At 51.1% G+C, this 24385-nt stretch overlaps 7 protein-coding genes across 7 annotated transcripts; 1 reads left to right on the top strand and 6 right to left on the bottom strand.

Moving 5' to 3' along the window:
* Window positions 1-1023: 1023 nt before the first annotated feature.
* N7458_008260 (HECT-type E3 ubiquitin-protein ligase) lies at window positions 1024-4802 on the bottom strand (the record flags this gene model as incomplete). The annotated part of the gene is made up of 3 exons (XM_056911642.1): window positions 1024-1946; window positions 2009-4120; window positions 4184-4802. The coding sequence occupies 3 exons, from the start codon at window positions 4800-4802 to the stop codon at window positions 1024-1026; spliced, it is 3654 nt and encodes a 1217-aa protein (XP_056764468.1).
* A 663-nt stretch (window positions 4803-5465) lies between these two features.
* N7458_008259 (60S ribosomal eL15 domain-containing protein) lies at window positions 5466-8574 on the bottom strand (the record flags this gene model as incomplete). The annotated part of the gene is made up of 6 exons (XM_056911641.1): window positions 5466-5815; window positions 5900-6283; window positions 6511-6715; window positions 7245-7842; window positions 7903-8443; window positions 8509-8574. 6 exons carry the CDS (start codon window positions 8572-8574, stop codon window positions 5675-5677), a joined length of 1935 nt encoding a protein of 644 aa, XP_056764467.1. The 3' UTR covers window positions 5466-5674.
* A 1289-nt stretch (window positions 8575-9863) lies between these two features.
* On the top strand, window positions 9864-12007 carry N7458_008258 (histone acetyltransferase NGG1; the record flags this gene model as incomplete). Its single annotated transcript, XM_056911640.1, has 3 exons — window positions 9864-10392; window positions 10503-10972; window positions 11027-12007. 3 exons carry the CDS (start codon window positions 9864-9866, stop codon window positions 12005-12007), a joined length of 1980 nt encoding a protein of 659 aa, XP_056764466.1.
* Window positions 12008-13064: 1057 nt separating this feature from the next.
* On the bottom strand, window positions 13065-14001 carry N7458_008257 (uncharacterized protein; the record flags this gene model as incomplete). The annotated part of the gene is made up of 2 exons (XM_056911639.1): window positions 13065-13096; window positions 13152-14001. 2 exons carry the CDS (start codon window positions 13999-14001, stop codon window positions 13065-13067), a joined length of 882 nt encoding a protein of 293 aa, XP_056764465.1.
* A 2330-nt stretch (window positions 14002-16331) lies between these two features.
* Window positions 16332-19819, bottom strand: N7458_008256 (uncharacterized protein; the record flags this gene model as incomplete). Its single annotated transcript, XM_056911638.1, has 3 exons — window positions 16332-18448; window positions 18547-19174; window positions 19439-19819. 3 exons carry the CDS (start codon window positions 19817-19819, stop codon window positions 16332-16334), a joined length of 3126 nt encoding a protein of 1041 aa, XP_056764464.1.
* A 328-nt stretch (window positions 19820-20147) lies between these two features.
* N7458_008255 (nitrogen permease regulating protein NPR2) lies at window positions 20148-21992 on the bottom strand (the record flags this gene model as incomplete). The annotated part of the gene is made up of 4 exons (XM_056911637.1): window positions 20148-21215; window positions 21269-21405; window positions 21459-21887; window positions 21950-21992. The coding sequence occupies 4 exons, from the start codon at window positions 21990-21992 to the stop codon at window positions 20148-20150; spliced, it is 1677 nt and encodes a 558-aa protein (XP_056764463.1).
* An 827-nt stretch (window positions 21993-22819) lies between these two features.
* N7458_008254 (uncharacterized protein) lies at window positions 22820-23785 on the bottom strand (the record flags this gene model as incomplete). Its single annotated transcript, XM_056911636.1, has 1 exon — window positions 22820-23785. One exon carries the CDS (start codon window positions 23783-23785, stop codon window positions 22820-22822), a length of 966 nt encoding a protein of 321 aa, XP_056764462.1.
* Window positions 23786-24385: the final 600 nt, after the last annotated feature.

The following is a 24385-nucleotide window of genomic DNA, read 5'->3' as shown; positions in this document are numbered from 1 at the left end:
CGACGGCTCGCGTGGCCTGGGTACCTGGTGGAGTGGAATAGGGGTTTCCATGGTTTAAGAGGCCAAGCAGCCGACGAAGACCAACCTTAGTGGAGCTTATAAGCCATCTCAGCAAGAACATTATTCCCCTAACCCCCGCATAATTTCCTCCCCGAGGCATGCACGCGGGATCTCGGTGTGGATTTCTCGGTCTAGTGTCGGACTTAACATGGAAGAAGGCAAGGTTCTGCTTTGATGACTCGGTCATCGGTCAGCAAGATGCACGCCGAAGACGGACCCTGACTCGGTCATCGGTCAGCAAGATGCACGCCAAAGACGGACCCTGACTCTGGATTCGGGTTAAAGTCCGCGAAGAGGCGTACAGTGGTGTTGGGGGAGTCCGAAATCATTGAGTCAGGCTCGAGAAGACAGACCGAGAGATTAAAACATGAGCCAAGGAAGACGACCAGAAAGATATTGTAAAAGATATTGTAAAAGAGAGAAAGGTCAAGCAGATCTAGTTAGACACTTTCTCCGATCTCGAAACTTCAGACTCTGAACTACCACTCAGAAGACAGATAAACGGGTATGCGGGAGGAGGTCAAGAGATGACACTATCGGCATCTAGGGAGGGCAGCCGAGCCGAATGAACTCGGACCTTGCGATAGGTTGGGCCCGCGCTACCGCTAAGACCTCCATATTACTGTCGGTTTTACGTATTACGGTCTAATTCCTTCTAGAAGGTGGATTGCGGGGAGAGCGTGTCCCAACTTGACTGAATCGTGTGCCTTAGCAATGATTGAACCATAAAACGCCTCCCTGTGTATTTGGCGCTACTAGCAAGAGGAAAAACAACTTCTATTCCCCAATGCACAGCACTGAGCAAAGACATAGCAAACTCCTCTTTCTCTCGAGACACGCCCGTTCAAAAGGAATCAAACGTCCAGCGTCTATACAAACATCGATAACCAAACGTGGGGCGCACAGCCATGAGCACGTGCCAACAAATTCAGGAAAAGCCAAGAAAACGGGCAAAGGAAGAGATTATTTCAACCCAAAGCCCTCGCTATTCACAACTGCATCCCAAAGCAGCTTCTCAAGCTTCTCCCGAGAGCCGTAGCGGTACAGGCCGAGCATGTTGAAGCAGGTCCGTGCGATCGGATACCGGGAGCAGTCGTCTCCGAGGCATGCGAGCCGAATAGACAAACTAGTGGCGCCCATCGCCGGAATCCGATCGCTGCCCGTCACGAAAGACAGGATCTTTCGTTGGGCTTGGGGCGGGGAAGACTCGAAGAAGTCCCAGAACCATTGCACCGCTGCAATTGCCTCGGGTCGCTGAGCTGACCAATTATCGTAGGTAGCAACGGCCCGCAACGATGTCACATCGAGCGGTTCGTCGGAGCCGCGAACGAGCAACTCAATTTCCTCCGATCGGAACAGCGAGAGAGCATTACCCCCGCACACGGTAAAGAACCCCCGTTTGAACGGCTCAAACTGCCGAGCCACGGCTGTGTCAAGAAGGTAGCGAACGTACATGTCGACAAACTCGCGGCGATTCGAATTGGTCACAGGTCGCTTCTCGCCCCCAGCGCACAAGGGCACAGTCACAACTTCTCCATACCGGTCAACTTGCGCAACAAAGTCATAGCAGAACGTCTCCGCAACATCGCCATCGAACTCGAGGAGGCCCCGAAGTCCCTTGGCAAGAGCGGGTCGGAACTCGGCGAGGTCGTCCAATGTACACTTGAACTTTGAGTGGTGCGGGTTGGATGGATGTAACCCAGTGTTCTGTGGAGCGGCTGCAAGCAATTTCCTAAACGCAAATGGTGGCAAGTCGACATCTAGAATGGTAGAATTGTAGATCGCAAGGCCAAGCAGAACGCCAACCAAGTAAAACTGTTCAGAGGACTCAAAGCAATACGGATTGAAATAGCAATACTGGGAGTCGTCATCGTAGATGAAGAGACCTTTTTCCAAGTCAGTATACAATTGCAGATCCCGGCTGGAAAGGAATCGAATCTTGACTTACCGTGGTAGGGATCAAAGACCTCCCGCACAAGCAGGAGGAACCACTCCTTGCGAAGTCCACCAGCATCAACACCTTCCTCTCCGACAAATTCAATGCGGAGCCCCTTTTTGATTTCTTCGGATCCAGCCCCAACAGACTCACTCACGGCACGCAAGCTGTCTTCAACAAGACATTCTCGCCGCACTTTCAGAACAAGATATTGACTGACCGCACGGTGATTGAGGATGCTGCTGAAAAAGGCCTCGCGAGCTTTGACCTCCATCTGACGGCGAGCGTCATGCTCCATGATGTGGATTTTGGCCCAAATGCTCAAGAGGAAAGGATACTGGCAGAAAGAGAACTTGGAACCCTTTGACTCCCAAACTTCAAAGTCAGCAATGAGGTCCGAATAGTCCAGCAAGGTATTGTAGAAAGCACTGATGGGGACCATGTAACTGTCACGCCGTCCTGACTGCGCAGTAGAATTAGGATGACGCTGAGTCCGTGAATCCCTCGAATGCACATCGGACCTCCTAGATCCTTCCGTATTCGCGGTGAATAGCAAAGACAATATTCTTGATCCGGCCTTGATCTGCCAATCTTCCACATATACAATTGGAGCTTCTTTCTTCTTCTCTGGCTTTTTGTTCGGGCTGCGACGATTGTTGATAGCTGCATGAAGCTCCGCAGGGGTGTTACCAGCAGCGCTGGCGAAACTTGGGATAAGCTCATCCCCATCTTTGGTGATTTCCTTGCGCTTACGGCCATGCTGACGAGTCAATCGATAAGTAACGAAGCCACCTATCAATTCCACCATCCGTTCGAATTGACTGGGAGAAAACCGAGAGAGCCAGGAGACGAAATGGTGGTGGCATTCATTAGAAGCATTGGACATCAATCCCAGGATCCGCTTCACGACTCCATGGTGGTGACTAGTGCTTCCGTGACGGTTTTGATCTTTATGCGAAGATTTGCCGTCCCTTGTAGTGGGCCGCGGGCCTCCAATCGGATGGGATGGGCGTCGGCCATCACGAGGCGGTGCTTTTGCCGGCCGAGGGGGAGAATAAGCACCGGGAGATGACAACAAAGGGTTGGCAAGTAAGATGAACAACCACCTGGTATCGTCTGCTTTCTTGATCAGGCGCCGTGGGCGCTTCAAGAGATTCTCGACAGCTTTCATAAACGTCCGCTGGAGGTGTACGCGTGACTCAATGATCTCTCTCTCCATTTGAGCCAGATTCACCGATTCCCATCTCTTTTGACGAGCTGCATCGGCATCTGAACGAATATGGTCTGGTCTCTTGGCAACCCAACGTTCGGCCCAGGAGCTCCCGGCGGTTAGGAGTAGCTGATGCCAGCGTCCCACCTCAGCCCAATTGATCCGAGGAGACCTCGAAGATACCAAACGAGAATCTAGAGTTCCTTTCTCCCTAGCTGATGGAGCCAAGTGTCCCTCAGCCTGAGCCCATTCCGTCATCCACCAAGACGAATTTTCGGCCAAGTCTCCCAAAAGTAGAGTTTTTGCATCTGGCTCAAACACGGCCGCATTCAAGTTTGACTCTAGGACAGTATTGGGATCCATTTTCATCCTCGGAGGATTACCACTGCTAGCAGATCGAACAGAGAGTTGGTGTGTTGAAAAAGACGTATTGAGAACATCGATGCCTTTCAAAGAAGCGATCAAGTAGTTCTCCAGTCGCTCAAATACCCCATGGTGAGCTTCGCGGTCTTTGTTCTCCAAATCCGAATGGTGTGTGGGACGGTCTTGAGTACGACGATCGGTATTTGGGCTCGACTGAAGGTCTGAGTTGGCTCGAGTCCGGACTGGCGTATCCTTGCCTTCCCATTGAGCCACGTGTGGTGTCAGGAAAGTGGAGGGGTTCTTTGGCACACCAAGTCGTTCGCCAGATCCAGATGTGCTACGGCTGCGAGGGTCACGAGGGGGTGACAGATGGCCGCCAGGGCCACGGCCTGTCACTGAAGAATATTCTTCCGGTCTAGAAGGACGTGCTCGGCCGTTTCGGTTGTCGTCTGGTCCTGGACTTGACTTAGATCCATCCAAAAACTTGTCAAAGTACATCGAAAGACATCGGTCGATCATATCGCTCATGTACTTTGCTGACAATGGCATATCTAAGACGGCAATCAGTAAACCCAGATTCATGCAGGATTTTTGATATTTCAGTGCTCGCATACCCGGCTTTTGCTCTGGTGGCCGTGCAGATGGTGGCAGTGGTGGTAAGGGACGATCGTCAAAAGGGTGATTCTTAGCGCGCCCAGTCCGAGCCCGGTCTTCAGCATCTGGGTTGACGGAGGGGTTTGACTCATTCAATGGTTCGGGGTCCAGATCAGTTACCATCAAGCATGCAGAGCATCGAAATGTCTTCAAGTTCCGTGGCCACCGTACTGTCGAGTTGCATGTTTGACACTTGGTTTCTGCGAGATCTCCTCCAACTCTCGAGTCCTTGCGAGGGCTTCCATCAACAGTATCGGTGGGAAAGGTAATCTCATCGGAGTCCGAATCTGATTCCCACATGTTCGCTTTTGCCTTGTCACGCCTCTTCCCAAGTCCAGGAAACGGAAATGGATGGCTGATTGAGCGGTGATGCCCTCGACGGGAACTAGTGGGCGCGGAGCCATTCATCGTGGCCATCGTAGGCGCATTCTGACGCTCCGGTAACCGCTTCCTAGTGATATCTAGGGCAGGAGCTACGGGAAGCCCTCGGGGGAGGCTCGAGGGAGGAGCGGTGACGCTAGGGCTCAAGATCGGAGGCAGCGGAGGCAGCGGCGGGTCACGTCCAGGCCGGGAGGGCATGAGGGCGCATTTAGTCGACAGAAGTTGGTAAAATCACCTATTGTAAGATATTCAAGACAGTGAGCCTCTGTGTGTAGCTCGGTGTTCGTACTCGACGCATGCGAATCGACCGCGGGGAAGTGAGGTATAACGAGGACCCGGGAGTGTCAAGGAGGGATTCTTTGTCTCGTCCTGAAACAAGGAAAGCCACACAAAATAAGGGGACAAATTCGGCTTCAAGTGACGCAATAACTCCAATATCGCTTGCCGCGCGAGCGAGCTAAGGAGATGTCGTAGCTCCAGCTCATACTCGGCCACGTACGGATTGGGAAAGCGGATACTGAACAGGGCAGGGGCCGTGTTTCTGCCTCAGGCACGAGGCCCGTTCGCTATTTTTGGGCACGCTCAGTGGGAGTGTCTCTGAAGAGTGATGATGATTCGTCCGCGATGGAGTCTGACTGTCGGTCTTTGGGCTAGTATCTGGCATGATGATCTACTGCTGGTCAGCCTGGTTTGTTGTCTTGTTTGAGGTGCTCAAGTGTTACAAAATGGAGGCACCCGGCTGTAGCACGCGAGCACCCGCCAAGGCCTACTAAGGATGGATCTACAGGATACGGGTACAGCAACTTGATGCAGGACGAATCTGAGTGGATTCTTACAGGTTTTACAATTACGGAGCGCCGGTATGGAGTTGAACCAGTCATACTTCGTTAATCAGGGGGGAATTCAACATAAAACAAAGATGGCTTTTTGGCTAAAAACAGATCCTGCTGGTCTGCATTAAACTCGAACCCAGCGTAGATGAAACGGTCCGGGAGAGAATCGATCGAAGAGATAACCACATGCAGCCAATATTTTCCACCATAAAACACCAGACCTGTGCATTAATGCACTTAACGGTAACGCCAGTAGCTCTGGGTGTTGTGGAGCTTCCAGGTGTGGCGGCGGCCGGCCTTGGTGTTGTTGTAGCGGTGGCCCTTGTTGATACCACGGGACTTCTTGCCGGTAGCGGTGAGACCACGGGCCTCGCGGTGCTAGAAGAAAAATTTGAGTCAGTTTTGGCCGATCGATCCCATGGCATTGAGAAGAAATTTTCTTCGGGTCGTTGAAAAACTCACCTTGTGGACGGGGTTGCAGATCCAGTTGATGCGGGCGTCACGGCGGATGGCCTTGTGCTGGGGGTCGACACAGATGACCTCGAAGTACTTGTAGGTGGAGTCCTGGTTGATCCAGTAGGAGTTCAGGACGCGCAAGTTGGCGCAGCGGCGGCCAACACGCTCCTCAGCGGTAGCACGCAGAGCACGCTGGTACTTGAGCTGGTTGATACCCTGGTTGGTGGGCTTGCCGTAGGTGGCACCCTTGGGGGCAGGGCGCTTACGGCCACCGCGGCGAACACGGATGCGGTAGACGACGTAGCCCTGCTTGGCCTTGTAACCGAGACGGCGAGCCTTGTCGGGACGAGAGGGGCGCGAAGCACGGTGGATGGCGTTCAGCTGGCGGAGCTATATTGATGCACTCTCAGCAATGTTCAACGAGTGTATAGCAAGACACATGAGTCCCAAAGGGTCTCATTGCTGTGCCACAGTGAAAAAAACACCATTTCCGCCAAAGGAGGTTCGGTTCTGAGCCGTCCAGTAATACCAGGGATACAGGCATTTCCTATGGCTACGCACACGAGCGCTCGGCGGAGATGTTAGGCAATCGAGGGTCAGGGGGAGTTCTATCTTACCTCCCAGCAGCGAACGCGGAGCAGGAACCGAATGACATCGGACTGCTTCTTCTTCTGGATCTCTTCGACGTACTTGAGGGCACCCATCTGGAACAATTGAAGAGTTAGGAGACTGATGGTATTTTTGACGTGTGGGTTTCGTAGATTGAGGAAGGCGTAGGAGCGTACCTTGTCGGCTTCACGAGGTCGTTTGTCGTTGTCGCAACTGCAAAAAGTTCGAGCGAGAAAGATCAGTGAGAGAGATTGTGTGTGGGACGCTAGCGATTAGCCGAGCCTGGTTAGTGGGGCCAATCATAGATTTTCAGTCACGTGTAAGAAATCCACACCGACTCCGCCTGTTTCTCCCTCCTTTGGTGGCCTCAGGTGTCTAGTCCAAGCCTACATACAAATCATTCTATGGAGCGTACAAGCCTTGCTGCATGGAACGAAAGAATAGGAATAAAGAGTTATATTTTGTGCAAAATAAGGGGCAAGAAATAGGTCCTGATCAAAATAAAGTCAACTCAGCATCCTGCCGATGTAACTTTTTGATCACTTCCACTCCTGCCCTCAGACTGTGGTTCATGCTGAAAGATACAGGCACTAATAAAATCGCTAAGATACATATGCTGTTCGATGCTGAGTATTTGTACATTCCCTTTTTTCAGATGTCAGACTTAACATTCATTCGTCTTCATATGCCTGGTGTGGCTGGTATGTTGCCAGAGCCCGGTGCAAGAACGCTCATCTTGCACAACGGACACTCGCTGTTCCTTGTCAAGAGCCATGGATCGATACAACCATGGTCAAAGATGTGCCCACATGGGAGCTCACGCACCCTGGTGGATCCAATCATGAAAGGATCAAAGCATATTGCGCAATTAGTTTGGGTATGGCTCAGTCGATATGGATTCGCAGAAGCTACGACTCCTCTACTACCTGGATTTATGACGGCCGGTGTCGGTCTTCGAATGCCAACCACTCTCGGGGTATCTCGGGAGAGGTCTTCACGGGCCACCTCGGCCGGTAGCTCAGGAGATTGACTACTGGGATCAATCTCTGCCACATTGGATTCAACCTCGTCCTTAACGATCGAAGCCACAGATGAAGACCTTGGGCCTGCATAGGTGTAAAGAGGCAGTTGTTCGACAACTTCTGGGGGCACCTGAACTGGAGTCGTTGCTTGCATTGGAACTCCCTCTACATCATGTTGCCCGGCAAGTGCTGCTTGCAGGAGCCGTCTGCGGTTGACAGTCCTGTAGATGATGTACATTATCAAGGTCAGGCCAAAAATTGATCCGAGGATAATGAGCACGAAGCTCCATAGGCTTGGATTCGAGTCTGTCTGAGGTTCTGTAGTCCGAAGTATTAGGGTCTGGTTACGTACGGAGACTGGATAATGGGATGGCTCACCATTGGCAATCATTGTGAACAACCGAACACTACTATCACGTTTCTGAAATGATGGATAGGTTTCACCACGGCTCCGGTTCTTCTTTCCATTTGAGAACCAGGCAAGTTCATGCATCAGAGTTGTTGCTGCTGGGCCAGGAATTGCGTAGATGGGGTATTGGTTGTCTTTCTTCCACTGGTCACCGTCATTGAGATCCCAGCAAAGATTAGTCGCCGGAGGAGGGATCTCGGAGTCATTTTTATATGGCTGGAAGAATACTAGTGCATCAGACTCAACCTCTCGTGAGGCAGCCAGAAACGACTTGGTGCAATCCTCAGACACCCATGGGGCAATTCCAATTGTGGGATAACCAAAACTTGCCACATCCTCGTGGCGAGTCACATTCCTAGGCACAAACGGCGCCGCAAGATCATTGCAAGGATCGTGGGCAGCCAAGGTGGGCACGAATAGAAGGCCAGAGATTTGACGGGATTCTGGAACTCCGTTGGTGGAAAGGGTTTGGACAGTTCTATCCAAAACATAGCGAAACCCCACATTTTCCTATAGAGAATCTCGCGTGAGCAGTTGATTGCTGGAGGCATTCCAGGGCTGAGGCTTATACACACACTGACTGAGCCGGAGACATTGGCGGCGCTTCCCGGGCCAGCAAAAAGCGTGGCCACCGTGGACATTGAACGCGAAACTGAAGTACGAGACATACTTACGATCAATCGATCGAAGTATGTGGAATTTGGGGTCTGCACGAGCAGATGGTAGGGTTGGCAGTCAAGATCGGGATGCCCGCGAGGGGTCGCTGAAGACCTCAGAGGAGAAGAAATCCATGAGGGCGCATGAGGAAGTCTTTTGTTTTTGAGAAAAGGCACAAAAGTGACGACTAATCAATCGCATCGACGACTAAGCGCCGAGAAATCTCTAAACCCATCCAAATTCGATCACTATGACCTGTTCCGCAACAGCATCGGGCAAGGAATGCCACGACACGATCGTGTCCGTCACAAGAATGTAAACGGCGTCTCCGACCACGAGGCAAGACTGGCCCTTCGCCTTGATTCTAGACTGGGAAAATAGAAACATCAGCCGCAATCGCCATGCGATGGAGAAATAGTGTTTATTGTAAAATGTGGTGGAACGAATGTCAGCCGAATTAGGTAGCATGCTGTTTGCGGAGACGCTGTTTGCAGGGATAAGGGATTGCGGTATCGCCTTTCCATATTCATTCTACTTAGGCGAACAAGTAGTGGTACATTCTTCTTTGAGTGTATTTGAAAACTGCAGGTCTGGAATTGTGAAGAAAGCATCATTAACGATGGTCAATCTTTCCATTCGTTGCTAGAAAATTGTGGAGGATCGAAGGGACTCTAAATATGTTGTCGCCCTACCCAGTGTATTGATCCCACCACGAGGTTGATTGGGCATGTTCCAAGCCCGCATCCCTGAATTTTAGGACATCGAAATCGATACCTAGCAGGATATCAGGTACACCAATAGGGATACAGAGTACTGATTATTGGTAGATTTACAGAGTCACTCCCTGCATTTGTTACGAAAGGTCTGAGTACGGTAGCACTCCACCGCTCTGGGCAGAATTGAGATGATCATTTCACCGTCTTACTCGGATCTTTTGTTAACCCGAGATCCCGGGCGACCCGTTTCACGTGGGAATGCTGCCCCCGGACAGACCAGACAGAGTACCTCGCGACAGAGCTCTCACTGCCTGCATCATTTGTCATATCACATTGAATCCTCCGGCTCGTACAGCTAACGGTAGTGCAAGTTTGAGCGACATTCATTTCCGTTGGAGTGAATTTTGACTTTGCAGTTCCTGGCAGCATGCGTCATCCGACACTCACGAATGCCCTCTGAGAATCTCGCGACTTACATCTCGACGACTCTGTCTAGCTTTCGCTACGTTTGACCCGTTCACCTGTCACCGCTGTTGATCTCGTTCTAAACAGACAACATGCCTTCCGCTTACAAGAGCAAGGGCAAAGGTCGCGATGCGCGCCCGTCGCGTAGTCGCAACACAACGCCATCGAATGCGGGCGGTGCCGCTGCTGTTGCAGCACCGCCCATCCCAAGCTACCTTGAGAATGATGTTACGAAACTCATTGATCTGGCTAATGGCCAATACACTGATTTGCTTGATCTCGTGGCTGGCCCAAACATCCCCGATTCAAAAACCCTCGAGACCCTCGTGGAATACCTGAAGAGCCTCAGTGACATGGCAGATGCTCGCGGGGAGGCTTGCAATGCTGGGATGCGAGAGATGTCCCAGAAGAGGAAAGAAGTGATGGAAGACCAGGAGATTAGCCGCGAAGTTAGCGAACGTTCCAGGCTGAAGCGGGAGACGGAAGACGATGATGAGCTGGTACACAAAGCAAAGCTGAAGAAGCGGAAAGAGCGATCAAGCACGAAGGAGGAACGGCCCTTGAATCATGGAGCCCATGATGTCGCCCGGCAGGATGGTGCGGAAACGAAGGTTGAGGGAGGTATGTGATGCGACTCATAGCCCGACTACTGAGCTCCCACTCCACTTTGTTTTCCCCAGTACTCCACCTCCCACTTTTCTTCCTTTACCAGCACGACTGACCAACAACAGCGGCTTCTCCAGTTTCCAAACACGCAAAGAACGCAGCCTCCGACCGTAGCTCCTCGCTTTCCCCTCCCTCAATGCTGTCTCCGAACGGCGCTGCTACGGGAGCTGACGGCGCAGCTGCGCCTGGCTCCCCAGACTCGGATTCCAGTGAGGACTCCCACCAGCCCGAACCGCAGCCAGCTGTACCTCAGATCCAGGTATTTGGCGATAATCCGCTCAAGTTCGATGATCCCACGGTCTACCACATTCGCGACATCACACCGGACATGGGGGATGATGAGAAGAAGGAGATTTACAGCGTTGCCAGCTTCCCAAAGAGCGATCTTGCCCACATGATGGCCGGTGTGCCTCCGGACAAGGACTTCAGCAACGCCAAGCCGTCAAACCAGGTCAGCGCCAATACGTTCCAGACTTGGATTGAGCCGTATGTGCGAGCTCTTACGGAGGAGGATATCGCGTGGCTGAGGGAAAGAGTAAGCTTCAAGTTCCTTGCTTTCTTGAGTCTTCAATTCTGACAAAAAGTTTAGGGCGACCGTACGAACCCATTCATCATTCCGCGTCGTGGAAAGAAGAACTATCGTCAGATCTGGGCAGAGGAAGACGGGGTCTCTTACGACCCAAATCAGGACGAGAAGGACCAGCTCCCTTTGAATCAGGGTCGTGGCAACATTGACCAGTTAACCGACGACAAGACCGAAACCAACGAAGTTTCAATCGGACCCCTGCTCAGTCGTTTGGTCTCGCTTCTGCGCTACGAGCACCGCACCCTTCCCGAGGACAGCAATACCTCCACCAATGGTGATCTCCCTGCCACCGATGGCCTGAATGGTGACGCGATGGAACTAGATCAACCGAATGGCGCTCTGGACACCAAACCCTCCTCAGAGAACAAGCCACTACCTGCGGCTACTGCATTCCGAGACGCTTCGCCAACTGGCTTCAAGACCTCTGTTGCCAAACTCGACCACGCCCAGCTTGACGAGCGCGCCAAGGCAGAGCTGCGATACATCGGATTCCTGGGAGCCGATGACAACCCCGACTACGACGCGCACTACGATGATGAAGTGGCAGAGCGCCTGCGTCTCCTGCAGGGAGAGCTCAAGAAGCAAATAATCACAAATAATGCGCGCAAGGCCCGCATGCTGAAGATCGCTCAGGAGCACATGGCCCTTCTCGAATTCACGACCATCCAGGATGATCTGGATTCCCAGGTCCAGCAAGCCTATCTCAAGCGTACCCGTACCATGGGCAAGAGCAAGAAGGGCTCACAGGCCAAGCACCGCCCTGGCGGTGCTGGTGGTGGCGTTGCTGGCGCCGGTGTTTCTCGCCCTGCCGTCGGCGATGCTGCTAAGATTGTCATGGACCGACGGAAGCGCTGGAATGAGGCCTTCCTTCCAATTTTCGAAGATATTAAGACCACCATCCCGTCCGAGAACGAAACTATTTTCGATCCCGCCACCATGGCCGAGTACGAGAAGGCCGAATTGGAAGCTTGGGACGAGGAGTAAAGGTTCCATGTCTCGGATCATTTCTTCTACGACCATTACATTCTTTGCCTCATTTGCGCCTGTCATCTTGTGCAATTTCTGAACACGCCTTCATGTTTCCCTGATTTTTCTTTTCATTTTTTTTTCACGCACATGATATGATACCTGGGTACGACACGACTGGTATGACGGACACGGCGTTAACGGGAGTCTTTTGCTTTTGTTCTTTCTCTCAATTCGGCAAGGCTGAAGCTACAGAAGCGAAACTTTGTACTCGGCGCTGGTTCTTATGGGAGGTAGAGTCCTTTCCACTGCATAAAGGGAGGTACAAGGGAGACATTGTTCTATTATCTGCTTCTGGGCATACTCACATGGACATATCTACGTGGCTAGGTAGATGTTAGTCGAATGCCGGGGACTTGAATCAAGAAAGTATCTCTTTTCATCTCCCTTCCCTGATACTCAAATTAACTATGTTTAACTCAACCTCGGTCAATTTTGGGAAATCCTCATCCCATAAAGGACAGTGCCCTTCGAAAAACACCCAATAGACCTTGATCCTCCTTGGTTGAACGGAAGGCAGCCGCATCTAAATCACTGCTATCTTTCATATACGACAACAGGAGTTTGGCATACGAGGCAGCCGTTGCCGCCGCATATTCCTGGAAGCGCTTGTTCTTGTGACTATCCGAGTAATCACATATGCCCCTGATGACAAGACAAGGTAAAGTATTCATGATCCCCGCTGCTTCCATCTCGAAGCAAAGTACATCTCTCTCCATACTCCACCTGTCACGGAGTTTTGCGTCTTTCATGACTCGATTGCCGGATGCAATAAGGCCATAGTGTATTTTTGGGTGATAATCTGATCGACTTGGCCGTTTACTAACGTGTATTGCATTGCAAAAATCGCAAGTGGCTTGCTTATAATTGTGCGCATAATGGCTGGGGAATAGACGATCGTGTTCTGGGCCTGGGTAACGGTACTCCTTTCTGCAATCTGCGATTTCTTGGATGTATTCCTGAAGAGGAGCTTGCGGTAGATGGGGATCGGATTTCAGACTGCTGAGCGCAGTCATTACCAGTCGAGGAGGTGGCTGTAGAAATCCACTTTGCTGGAACTCGCCATTCTCGAGGGCCTTGCCCATGTCGTACTGAATGACACCGGGTCCCATGCTATTAGGCTTGCTGACAACAACGTCGCCGAGGCGAATGTCGTTCCTGGAAGATGGAACACCACCACCAATGCCTACCAATAGGCAGAATTTCACCAGGTGAAAGCTTCGTCTCAAATTCGCTGCAACATCCGCCGCAGAGTTCGTGCCATACTCTCCGTCTGGAAGACAGGCAGCAACGACCTTGTGCCGTCCCATACTCCCCAGAGCGTAATGATTAGAGTCCGCGGCAGACAGAGGGAGATCGGGGTGAGTTTGGTCGAATAAAGCACGAACGGCCAGGAGCTCCAACGGCAGCGCGCAGACAATGCCAACAGCGTAGTCCTCGGGTTTGAGTGACTCCAATTGCCACCTGGTAAATGATCGGACGAGAGGCTTTGGGTGTACTGGCTCATTCTCCACGACTGTACTGTCAATGGTGATATCGGTGGAGGTTGAATGGATCTGCGAACTCGACACGTCAAGGACATCACTGTCAGAGCCAACTAAGAGCGTATTGCTGCTGGTGTTTTCGACGTCACCTGTTGGTGAAAGCGAGTTTCTTTCGTTGTTTGTAATTTCGTCGTTTTCAGGATCTCCGGTATCACCCCATCGCCACTGAAAGTTGCGATTGTATCCAAAGACAACCGCTCCATCGCGTGCCAAGGTGGCAGTTTCAGTACGTGTCTCTGGCTTGACTGACAATGTGTCTGGTAATATCACCTGTACTATATCAGCGTGATCCGGGGTGGAACCAGCGCAGCCACATGGCTTCAAGACCGTATCTGAGTTGTGCCACACGAGATTCTCGCTCAGCCGTATGGGATTTGTCGTGAGGTCGCCAGTATATTCAAGAACCATCTTCAAATCTGATATCCCGGCGGCCAAATAGTACTGGTCTTTAGGAAGTGAAGCCCAGTATGGACAAGAAACGTCTGATGGCGCCAAAACCTCACCGAAATCGCGCCCCAGGAGATTTATTGCGTGAATTGAACGCGTGAAATCAACCCATGCCTTTCCCTTGAAGCAAAGGTCGCTCGCCGTGGATGGAGCGAGTCTAGTTCCGTGGCGAGGTCGTGAAAGTCCCAACCTTCGAAATGGGCCCTGGGAATAGCCTTGGAACTGTACCCCCTACCATCTGGCCCGGCAGCATGTACTTGATAATCAAATATTTGCTCAAGGATATTCAAAAAGTGCTCAACTCGATCTTCGAACCTGACCTGATCGTCTTTGCCTTCATAGATTGTCAGGGCCCGATTCTTGTGGTTCAAAAGAACCGCAATAGCAAATTCGGACGCGTTCTTTGAATCCACTGTTGCCTCTTCAAGACTTTCCCATTTGAAGTGACACTCTGAACTAAATGGCCCCTTGGTGTCATGCAGGATAGAGGCACGCACGAGATGTAGGAGGGCACTCGCTCCATTTAGCAACCATCCTCGCTTTGCCTCTTCGTCCCAGAGGACCACAGACTTTTGGATGATCCATTTGAGTTTCCGGAGGTAGCCACCTCTGGAAATATGAAGTGGCGTATCTTTGTATCCTACCAGGAATGGTGCACCGCCTTTAATCATTTGCCCGTTATAGATAAACGCACGGCTAAGAAGTCCGTCTTCCCGTATTCTTGGAAGATGGGAGCCTGATATACCATAAGCTGCATCTTGCGTCCCTATGAATTACGGATATTAGCAGAGAAGTATCGAGGAATTTCAATAAGCTATACCTGCAAGATGTCTTGCATCAGAACACCATCCAAGAATGTGGCGTGCCTGTGATAGATGCGAAACTGACAGTTCCTGAACAGGAAGCACTGTGCTGTCGAGGTATGATATTCTATCGCCGTGTTTGTTGTGCATCAAATGCCATACAATCATCTCTTCATGTTTCTCAGTTGGAATAAGCATAGAAGAAAACCCTTTGAGGATCACACTGCCCAGGAAAGTGTTCACATAATTCGCCTGTGCAAGGCGAGCCATCATGGACAGGGGAATATCAAGACCTTTCACCGTGCCTACTTCAGGTCGTCGAGATATTGGGAAGCCTTCAACAACCACACCGCTTCGAAAGAGATCGTGCCAGCACTCCCCGTTGATTCTGGAGGCAGATCCCGCATGTTTGACTGTAAATGAGATATCTGCACTGAATTCGGTAGCCTTTTGCTTCTTGCCATTCCGACTTCCATCAAGAATCGATGTCAGATTGCTAACTTGAGGTTGACAATATACGAGTTGATCATGATGGGGGGAAGAGCGAAGAGCCGATCCCAGCCAGGCGAGCTGCTCTCCAACCTCGGCGATTGAATAAGCCGAGCCTTTCACTTCAAACACGATCTTGTGATTGTTTGATGGTTCGGAGGAATCAAACCAAGCGACAAGATTTGTGCCATCAAGCAGGTCGCCTAGATCCCAATTAGCAGACAAGAAAATAAATGCCTTCCTGTGAAATAATATAATAGCACACCTGTGACCTTTTCTCCTAATTTGGTTCTTAACAAAGCTTGCAGCAACTTAAGCATCTCTCCTGCAGAGGATGACCACGCCTGATGAATATATTGTGAGCAAGTCAGCGCCTGGGCTGCTTCGCGGGAGCCAGTGAGTGTGATGACTAGAGGGAGTGCTTCAGAATTGCCCTCGCTGTATTCCTGATCCTCCAGAAAGGAAACCAAGTCCCAGTCCAAAGTATATGTCATTTTATAAGACGGTACAGATTCTCGTCTGCTGAAGCGGAGCTGGGAGGGTAGGCCTTGCAAAATTGCACTGGCAATGCCTGCCATAATATCTGGATTTGACGGTTCAAGAAGACAATGCCTCTGAATATCACCAAGGAGCCAGTCATAGGCTGGATTTTCGAGAACGCACTCCCGATATTTCTGTAGCCCCGGCATGACAGGATAAGCATCAGGATTGGATTCCTCGCCTAGTTCGATCATTGGAAACAGAAACATAAAGAGGTCATCATAACCAGCCTCGTCATCTTCAAAGTTGGCCGATGGAAGATCAGCAGTGGACTCCATGTCATGCCTCAACCATAGTTGCATCTTCTCATTCAGTGGCATATTGTCATCTGCAATGGACTCTGTTTCGGTGAATGGACTGTCCAGTGAATTATTGAATGCATTGGCGATTTCACTTTACAAGAATTGTCAGCCAGAAATATCATACTCGGACTCCGACAGGAAAGTAGCATTCAGGAACTCACTGTCTGTATTTGTGAATGAATACCGTCACATCTCGTTGGACCTGTTGAGACGAACTAGTACATCCAAGTCTCGATGAAAATGCTTTCAAGGAGCCAGGTATGGCCTCGGCAACACGCTTCATGGATGCAGAGTCTAATTTGAAAGTGGAAACGGCTTTGAAAAGCTCATGTGCGAGCTCATTGACATAAGCCTCTTTAATCGAGCCATCCATGGTCAGGGTATCAGAATATACTGTTCGTAGATCTTCCGTCTCCAATTCTGAAGATGTCGCAGCTGTGGGAGCTGTCGGCCCCGTCAAAGCAGTTTGAGTGTCCAGAGTAGAATGTGGACCCGCAGAAAATACTCGATCAGACACATATTGAGACCCTGACCCTATTGTGGCATCGAACTCTTGCTCGACAACGTAACTTTCGGTCAGAACAAAGTCCACGGCATCTAAGTCATCCCGTGATATGGGAACTCCCGAGGTTCGCGTAGGAAGTGTCTTAAAGATAGACTGCTGTCTGGCTCTAGGCACCAGATAGGGGTCCGGGGATAACGTCTGGAGTTCAAGACGTATCTTGCTATGCAGATGTTGCAAGTTCTCCTGAGCCTCTCGTGCATACCAAGGCAAAGAACCTGAACTTCTCTCTTTTCTCTCTGCAAATAGCTGGGCTAAACGGGAGATATGGTTGGCATATTCTTGACAATCGCTTTGACAAAAGCCTCGACCATGAAGTTTGGCTGCGGTTCTTTGAGCGGTCTCATAGGACTCGATGAGGAAACGGCTTGTGAGGATGAGCCACGTATCATAGAACCCAGCTTGATCCATTCCTATCGTTTCCTTCTGCTCTAGCTCCCACGAACGATTGACATCTTTCAGTCGCACCTCATCCCTGAAGAACCGCTGCAGCTCAGTGTGAATTTTAAGTTGACCAAACTCTGGGATTTCTTGTTCCAGAGAAATGAGGCCCTCCTGGTTATCATTCCCTAGCTCATCTTGTTGGTGTGAAAGCCCAACGGACTGAGACACGCTGTTCTCTGTGAGTGGTCTGGAGGCTTGCACTTTAGTACCATCCATCCGCTTAATCAGCCCATGTTGAATCAAAGTCTCAATTGTAGTATTAAGATCAGGGGGTTCCCCAGCTCGAGGTCTGGTCATGATATCAGCAGAATCGGTCACGCTCATTGAGTCGCTTCCAAACTCAATGAGCCGTACTGGAATCTTGTTGTCTAGGAAAGACAAAAGATGGAGCAAGTTCAAAGCTTGACGCTTCTCCGTACGGTACATTTCGTTGATGACCTCGCGGAAAACCCCAGTCTCAATCCTATTCGACTCGCTCCAATCAACATCCCCGATCGACTTGCCCAGTGCCTTGAGGTGGTGACCCATTGCGTGGATAGCCAATGGTAAACAGTCGTAGCTTTTCACCATTATGGTTGCGATAAATGCTTGCGTCGCTGTTGGTGTGTCTATTCCGAGAATCCCATACATAAGCTTGCAACCATCCTCGACCTGTAGTGGAGGGATGGCCAAATGGTATGATTGGAAAATGAGTAATCCAAAAACATCGGCATCAGTCGTCGTGTAGAGAACGCTGCCCTCCGGATTCTTTGGTATAAGGCATCTGAAGTCCCCATCCTTAACCTCCACCCCATCGAGGACTAGAAGCCAATGCTTTCGCCTCGCAAGCCAGTCAAGAGCGTCAAGCGCATCCGGTAGATCAGCAGGGTGGTCAATAGGATTGGATTCAATATGGTCGAGTAGCCCAGCCGCTCTGGCGATCTCTATGAAGCCTTCACATGTTCCTTGGAATGACCCAGCCCTGATCCAGAAAATTCCACCTGGGTAAGAATCGCGATGTGTGAAGACGTACTCCCGCGCCAAATGTGTCTTGCCAGACCCTGGAACACCAGTAATCAGAACCGACTTGGGGTCCTGACCTTGAGCCCTGGAATGATACAGGTGGGTATGTAACACTTCCAACTCTGCCTTCCTGCCGACAAAAATTGGGTTGGGTTGGAAATTTGGAGGAGCAACAAACAGCTGGTGGGCCTTCTTCTTATTCACATCTTCAGGGCTACGGTTCTTGTTAATACCTCGGCTTACAGCCAGATCTGGATTAGCAATGTCTAATCATAGTTAGTATTAGCATAACCCCTCCAGAAATCAGACGGGGGCCCAAAAAAGTAAATAAACCATGTATCGAGTGTTTTTGAGTTAGACATACCGGCATATTTTCCTGGTTCTACTCCAAGGGCATGAACCCTTTTTTCAATAGCCCAGCGAGCCGCGATCCTACGAGGGGCTTGTAGGGAGCAGTGAAGGAGAACTTCGGTCACGCCCGTATAGTCTAGCTCATCTTCATCGTCGAACTTGAAGATCTGGCCATGGTCTGCTTCAATAAATTCCTCGGCGCTGGATGATGTCTTGAGTTTATTGTCATAATCTTCCGGGGGCTGTGAGCCTTTGTCATTCAATTTGAACCTGAGGCTTTTGATAAGGGTCTCAAGTTGAGACCTTTTCTGAACCTCCATGTTCGTGGAAACACTCTGAGGGTTGGCCTGCCCCTCAAACTCTGACAATTTGGCGACATGAAATTCGGACTCTATCTTTTCGAAACGGCGATTTATTTGTATCAAAATGGCACTGATGGCAGGCAACGAGTCGATTGTTTGCGGAGAATGCTCTAGGAGACTCCAAGGGAGAATAGCAGAGCTCAAGTTCTGCAATGATGTACCCCATTTGGCGACATCAGATACAGTGTGCGGCGTGTTGAGAAAGACGATCCCGGCAGTCGACAGGTAATTGGATTGCACGAAGGTATCGGTCCCCAGGGCAGAGCTGTAAACTAATGCCTGTTTGACGACGATTCCGCCCAGCGAGTGGCAGACAAAGATGATCGGTCGGTCGAGACATCTTTTCATCTGATGATTTCTTGTTCAGCATTCACTCTGCGGTACCTGTTGAATCCTTGGCTCCCTCAGTACATGCAGGGCAGGTCCAAGCATTGAATCCCCAGGTAGGTTTCAATACATCAGATGCCAGAGGGCTGAGTATAGTATGCAAGTGACTCATCTAGCGGCTTATGTACACGATCATATGAAGCTGATATAACTTACTTTTCTCTCGGCCGCAGTGGCCTCTGCCAGGTCCGTTGCATGACGAGCAACATCGCCGTCCATAGTATTGCCATAGCTATAAGTAAGAATTCTGGGACGAACTGAGGCCAGCGTCTTTGGCCAAAGGTCCAAGGGCCAGAAGCAGCCAGACTTGCTCGTCCATGTTTTGTGAGTGCTACCATTAAGACCGTGCACAAAAATGATATCCACGGTAGGCTTTTCCTCCGGAGTATAAACTTCAGTCAAGTAGTGTCCTCGGTAAGTACGATCAGACACCAAGCCAGAGGGCCGCTGAATGTGTATGCTTCGTTTGGTGGTTGTGAAGTCAAAGCTCGCCGCGCCAGGGAGGCCGGGGTCCAAGGTATCGCCAGGGTCAGACATGATCCAGTCCGATCAGCAGAGCCATCGCAGAGCAATATGAAGCTGCAGCATCAAAGAATGAGAAGGGGTCCAAATAGAAGAAAGTCAGGATGAGGCAACTTCAGGTGATGCCTCTCTTCCCAGCCGCATCTGCTGCGGGGCTCTGCTCTGTTCCACTCGATCCACGTTGCGGGCCGAGGCGTGCTGCGCCACGGATCCAACTGCGACTAAGAATAAGCATGAGCGGCTCTGGAAAGAAGACCGAAGAATAATAGGGGTATCAATGAACTATGAACAACTGAAAACTATCCAGAAAATACGCCACGATAGCAACTCCCCATAAACATCATCAGCGATGGAGAATGAGCACCTCCCCGGGATACCTCTTCAATCGAGCCGTCAGCTCGCGCTCACTGATCTCCAACTCTGTACAAATCTGGTCAAAGCTATGCGTGCCATCAAGATATTTCGACAGCGTCCGATCATCAATTTCATCCTCCTCATCTTCAAAGACTCCAGACGGCGCACTCCCAGACCCAAGAACACCGCGGCTCCCACTATGAAAGGATGACGCACGTTCACGACTGCCATCTCGTCGGGCGGAAATAGGTGCGTCTTCGCCAACGCTTGATGCCGTGTAGGGAGTGTTATGCCCAGTCGTGGTACGCGAAGATGGCCCAGTCGATGCAGCTATGGGAGCGACAGATGAGGAGCGTGGTGTCGGTGCTGGCTGGCCGGTGGCGCAGGCGTATTTATGCACGCGGTAGAGGAAGCCCTTGATCACGCCGAAGGTAATGAATCGGCGGATATCGATGTTGGCAAGCTCACGGCTGTGCTGTGAGTACCACTGTTTCACACTCTGGCCCTGTTTCAGGGCCGCGTAGAGTTCGACAATCCCAACGCCATCCACTACTTGGGGCCCTTGGCCGGCGGGGATACTGTTATTTTCGGGGATATCGGGAATTTTGCGGCTGCCGTTGGGTGAGTCTTCGGAGTCACCCAACAAGGGCCATATCTCTTCTGCGTCGAAGCGAGACTCGTCACGAGATAGACTCGGGGCAGGATCGGTAAGCGGGCTTGATAGTGTCCCGGCACCACCAGGACTGCCGCCAATGGTTGCTGCTGTTACTGGCACTATCTGCGGCGGGAGGGGTGTATGAGGGCCGATCGGTGGGTGTGGTGCGAAGCGGGTATTTACATAGCGCGCGCACTCAAGCTGCATGGCTTCGTCTGAACCAATGGTGTGACTGAATTGAGCTGTTGGCGCGTAGATGGCTGAAAATGAAAAGATGTCCAAGAGAAATAGACATCCATAGTATAACAAGTGCCGGATTGCTCGGCATGTGAGGGAAAAATCGGCATCCGCGAGGATGGAGATGATACGGACACTGTTGACACCGTTGATATGTGGGACGATCTGCTAGATTTTAGCCAAAGAACCTGGGTCTCGTGTCCAAAGCTTCTCCATACCCGTTGCAATGAGAGATCCCAATTCTCGTCCATGAAAGCCTGGTATCGCACAGTGAACAAGGGTACCTGCCACGCCTTGACCGCCGGGGGCGAGGGATAGATAGGGAACAATTTGATGTTCAAAGTATTAAGCTCATCTGAGTCACTGTCAGCATCATCGCATCGCAATCGTCGAACAGCCACCATTTACCAATGGGAATCATGCACTCGCAATAATTGTTCAAATCCTCCATCAACATCTCGCAAAGACTATACACCTTTCCCTCGCCTGTCTTGGAGAAGTCTCTCGACAGAAACCCACTCTGCTCCTCCAATGCATGCATCAAGTCCGCTAACTTCTGCACCACGCTCTTATACTGGCTGAAATCCTCCTCTTCGGCCAGCACAATGCAAAAGTTGAAGATGAACTCATTGCGCGGATAGCGGTCTGACTTCATGCAGATGGGATAGCCTAAGATACGGTAGCCATTTATGCAGACCTGCAGCAGGTTGCCGCAAAGCTCCTGTCGGGGAATCACAAAGAACGAGACGTCGGAGAAGGTCAGGAAGAGGGGTTGCGCGGGCGCGGTTGACGAGGGGACGATGGCGCCGTCGGGGACTTGATGGACAACCTTTGGGCCTGGAATAGACTTCTGTTAGCAATTGATTAGGATGAGTGGATCTGAGAGCTCGCGATCTGACCCTCTTGGGTGTCGAATTTGCTGTAGAAGATTGCCTTGATCATCGTGAAGCTGGTGCGATCAAGCCAAGGGATAGTTTGAGCAGCATGCAGAGAGCCAAGGCAACGTTGACAGAACCAGTGAGGCGACTAGGCCTTAGCGACCCATATTATTGATCAGTCTTCAGCGTGATCGAGTAGCAAAAGAGGCAATATGGACCTCCGTTGTCCCAGTTTGATGGTCGTGGTGAATTCGGAGATGCGGGCGTCCAAATTGCTTATCGGCGGGTCCACCGCCGGAGCTTTGGGGTTGGATTCGTCCCCAGGCAATTAATTACATACCGCAGCGTTCTACAGAGAGAGTCATCACAACTCAAACTACACAATTGAGTTTCCAGAAATCAGGATAAGATACGAATATAGAATTCTGTAAGGAAATAAATCTAAAAAAAAATAAATAGAGAGCTCGAATGAATCAGCGACCACCAGAATGGCGCGGCAAATCGGGCGGAGGGTATTAAGTGAAACTGAAACTCAAGAGCCGTTGCCCAGAACGCATCACGAAGATCTATCCGCGCTGGAAGGAGGGTTTCCTCATTCCCGAGGCTCCGGGAGAGCTGTGATAGAAAGCAGCACAAATGAAAATATGGAGCAATAAGTAATACCCGGAAAAGGAACCAGTCCACTTCGGAGATAAGAATGCAAAGGATAAAATATCAATGAGAAATGCGCCAGTAAATGCAGTCCATGGGGTCGTGTCGAGTCGCTTTTAGAATCAGTCATATCGAAAAGGTCAAGGAGGCACGCAGTCAGCGTGCGGTGTTGGAAATGCGAGCTGTTGTTGCCTGCGGTGGGGGAGTGAAAGTGTGGTCCATCTCATCTTCTGCATGGAGCTAGTTCAGATGGTGTCGAGGTGTCGTCACATACGAATAGTTTGTAATCTCTGGTGGCTCTGGATATCGCGCATGTCGGGCTTCAGCCGCGTTCCTTGCAGCCGCAAGACTAGCAGATCGAATGGCTTCCTCTACTTGTCTCACCTGGACGCGTGGTCCAAAGTCATCAGTGATCGGGCTAGAGGGTGATGATGAGGTTGCGGCCTCGGGGTTATCCAATGGTTGGTTAGCTCGAATAGCCGCCATCATCCAGCCGTAGCCGCGACGCTCGTTGTTATCTTTCAGCCACTGTTCGTAAACCTCATCGACAGGCACGTTGACACCTTGAGCTCGTGCAGCCGTGGCAGCCAACAAACGATTGTTGAGGGCCAGGCCACAGCTCTCCACTTCCTCGTCGCTGAACTCGTCTTCGCCGAATGAGGGAGGGAAGTCGGCGAGAACACTGGAGGTACGTGAGCTGCTCGCGCGTACAGTGTCGTCACTCCCGGTCTCGAGTGTGTCATAGTAGTCCTCCTCTTCTGGCTCCTCCGTCAAGGTATAGAAGTCAGGATGGATTGTCACTGCAGGCGGAGGGGTCGGTGTTGCAACGCGGGTCGCATCGCCAGTCGTGTCCCGCACTGTGATGCCTTCCTCCAACTCATAGCGGTTGCGCGCGGACTTGGTGCCCTCCCAGCAGCATAGGTCCAAGATTTCCTCTTCAGTCAGCTTGAGTTCATCGAATGCGCGGAACAGGCGGCGGTGCCATTGGAAGCGGCTGAGTCGGACGCGGTGGGGTGGATAGGCATAGTCCAAGCCCGGATATTGGGCTTCAATGCAGTCGAGGGGTCCATAGAAAGAATTTGTTTCCACTCGCACCTCCGGGACAAGGTTACGAGTGATGTGGGCGGCAAAGGACCCAGGGTCACCAGAGCGCTGACGAGGGAAGAGCGTCTCGTACACAATCTCAGTGAGCGATGGCTTCCGCATTCTGAGGGCGATGGCAGACGGGAGTTAGGGAGAGGGAAGAGGGGAGATAGGTAAAAGGAAAAGAAACCGAAAATTCTCCTGGGCAGCGCTCAGCTGCAGGAGTGAAACGACACGATTCAGGCACTCAGGCGAGCCGCCCCTCTCGTTGTCAATGGAGAGAGTCCTTTGGGATCCTGAGTCCTGACAACTCCCGACAGTGGGGCGGTCTAGATGCTGGTGGGGGGAGAACAAGTCATATAGAGGATTACACCGATAGAAGATGGAGGCGGAGGAGAGGAAAGAAACGAAAAACCAGAGAAGATTCACGAGAACGACTGAAATAGACTAAGAAGGAAGGGAGTAGGGGGAGGAGTAAAGGAGTGCAAGAGAAAGAATGAAGGACGCGGAGGCGGAGTTAGACGTGAGAATGGAGAGAGAGCGCGCGAGAGAGACAGGAAATGTCACGAGAAAACCAAAAAAAAAAAAAAACCACCGTTTTGTTTGGACGACTCATCCACCACCGTCCCATCCATCGCACCATCTCTCGCCGACTAAGCAAGCGCGTCTCAAACGGCAACACAAACGCCCCCCCTCCACCACGTTGACATGGCACTTTGCTGT

This window comes from Penicillium daleae, assembly GCF_028827525.1.
Source record: "Penicillium daleae strain IBT 16125 chromosome Unknown utg000007l_segment0_segment0, whole genome shotgun sequence".
Taxonomy (NCBI): domain Eukaryota; kingdom Fungi; phylum Ascomycota; class Eurotiomycetes; order Eurotiales; family Aspergillaceae; genus Penicillium; species Penicillium daleae.
The sequence above is the reverse complement of the archived record's forward strand: the minus strand, read 5'-3'. Positions and strand labels throughout refer to the sequence as shown.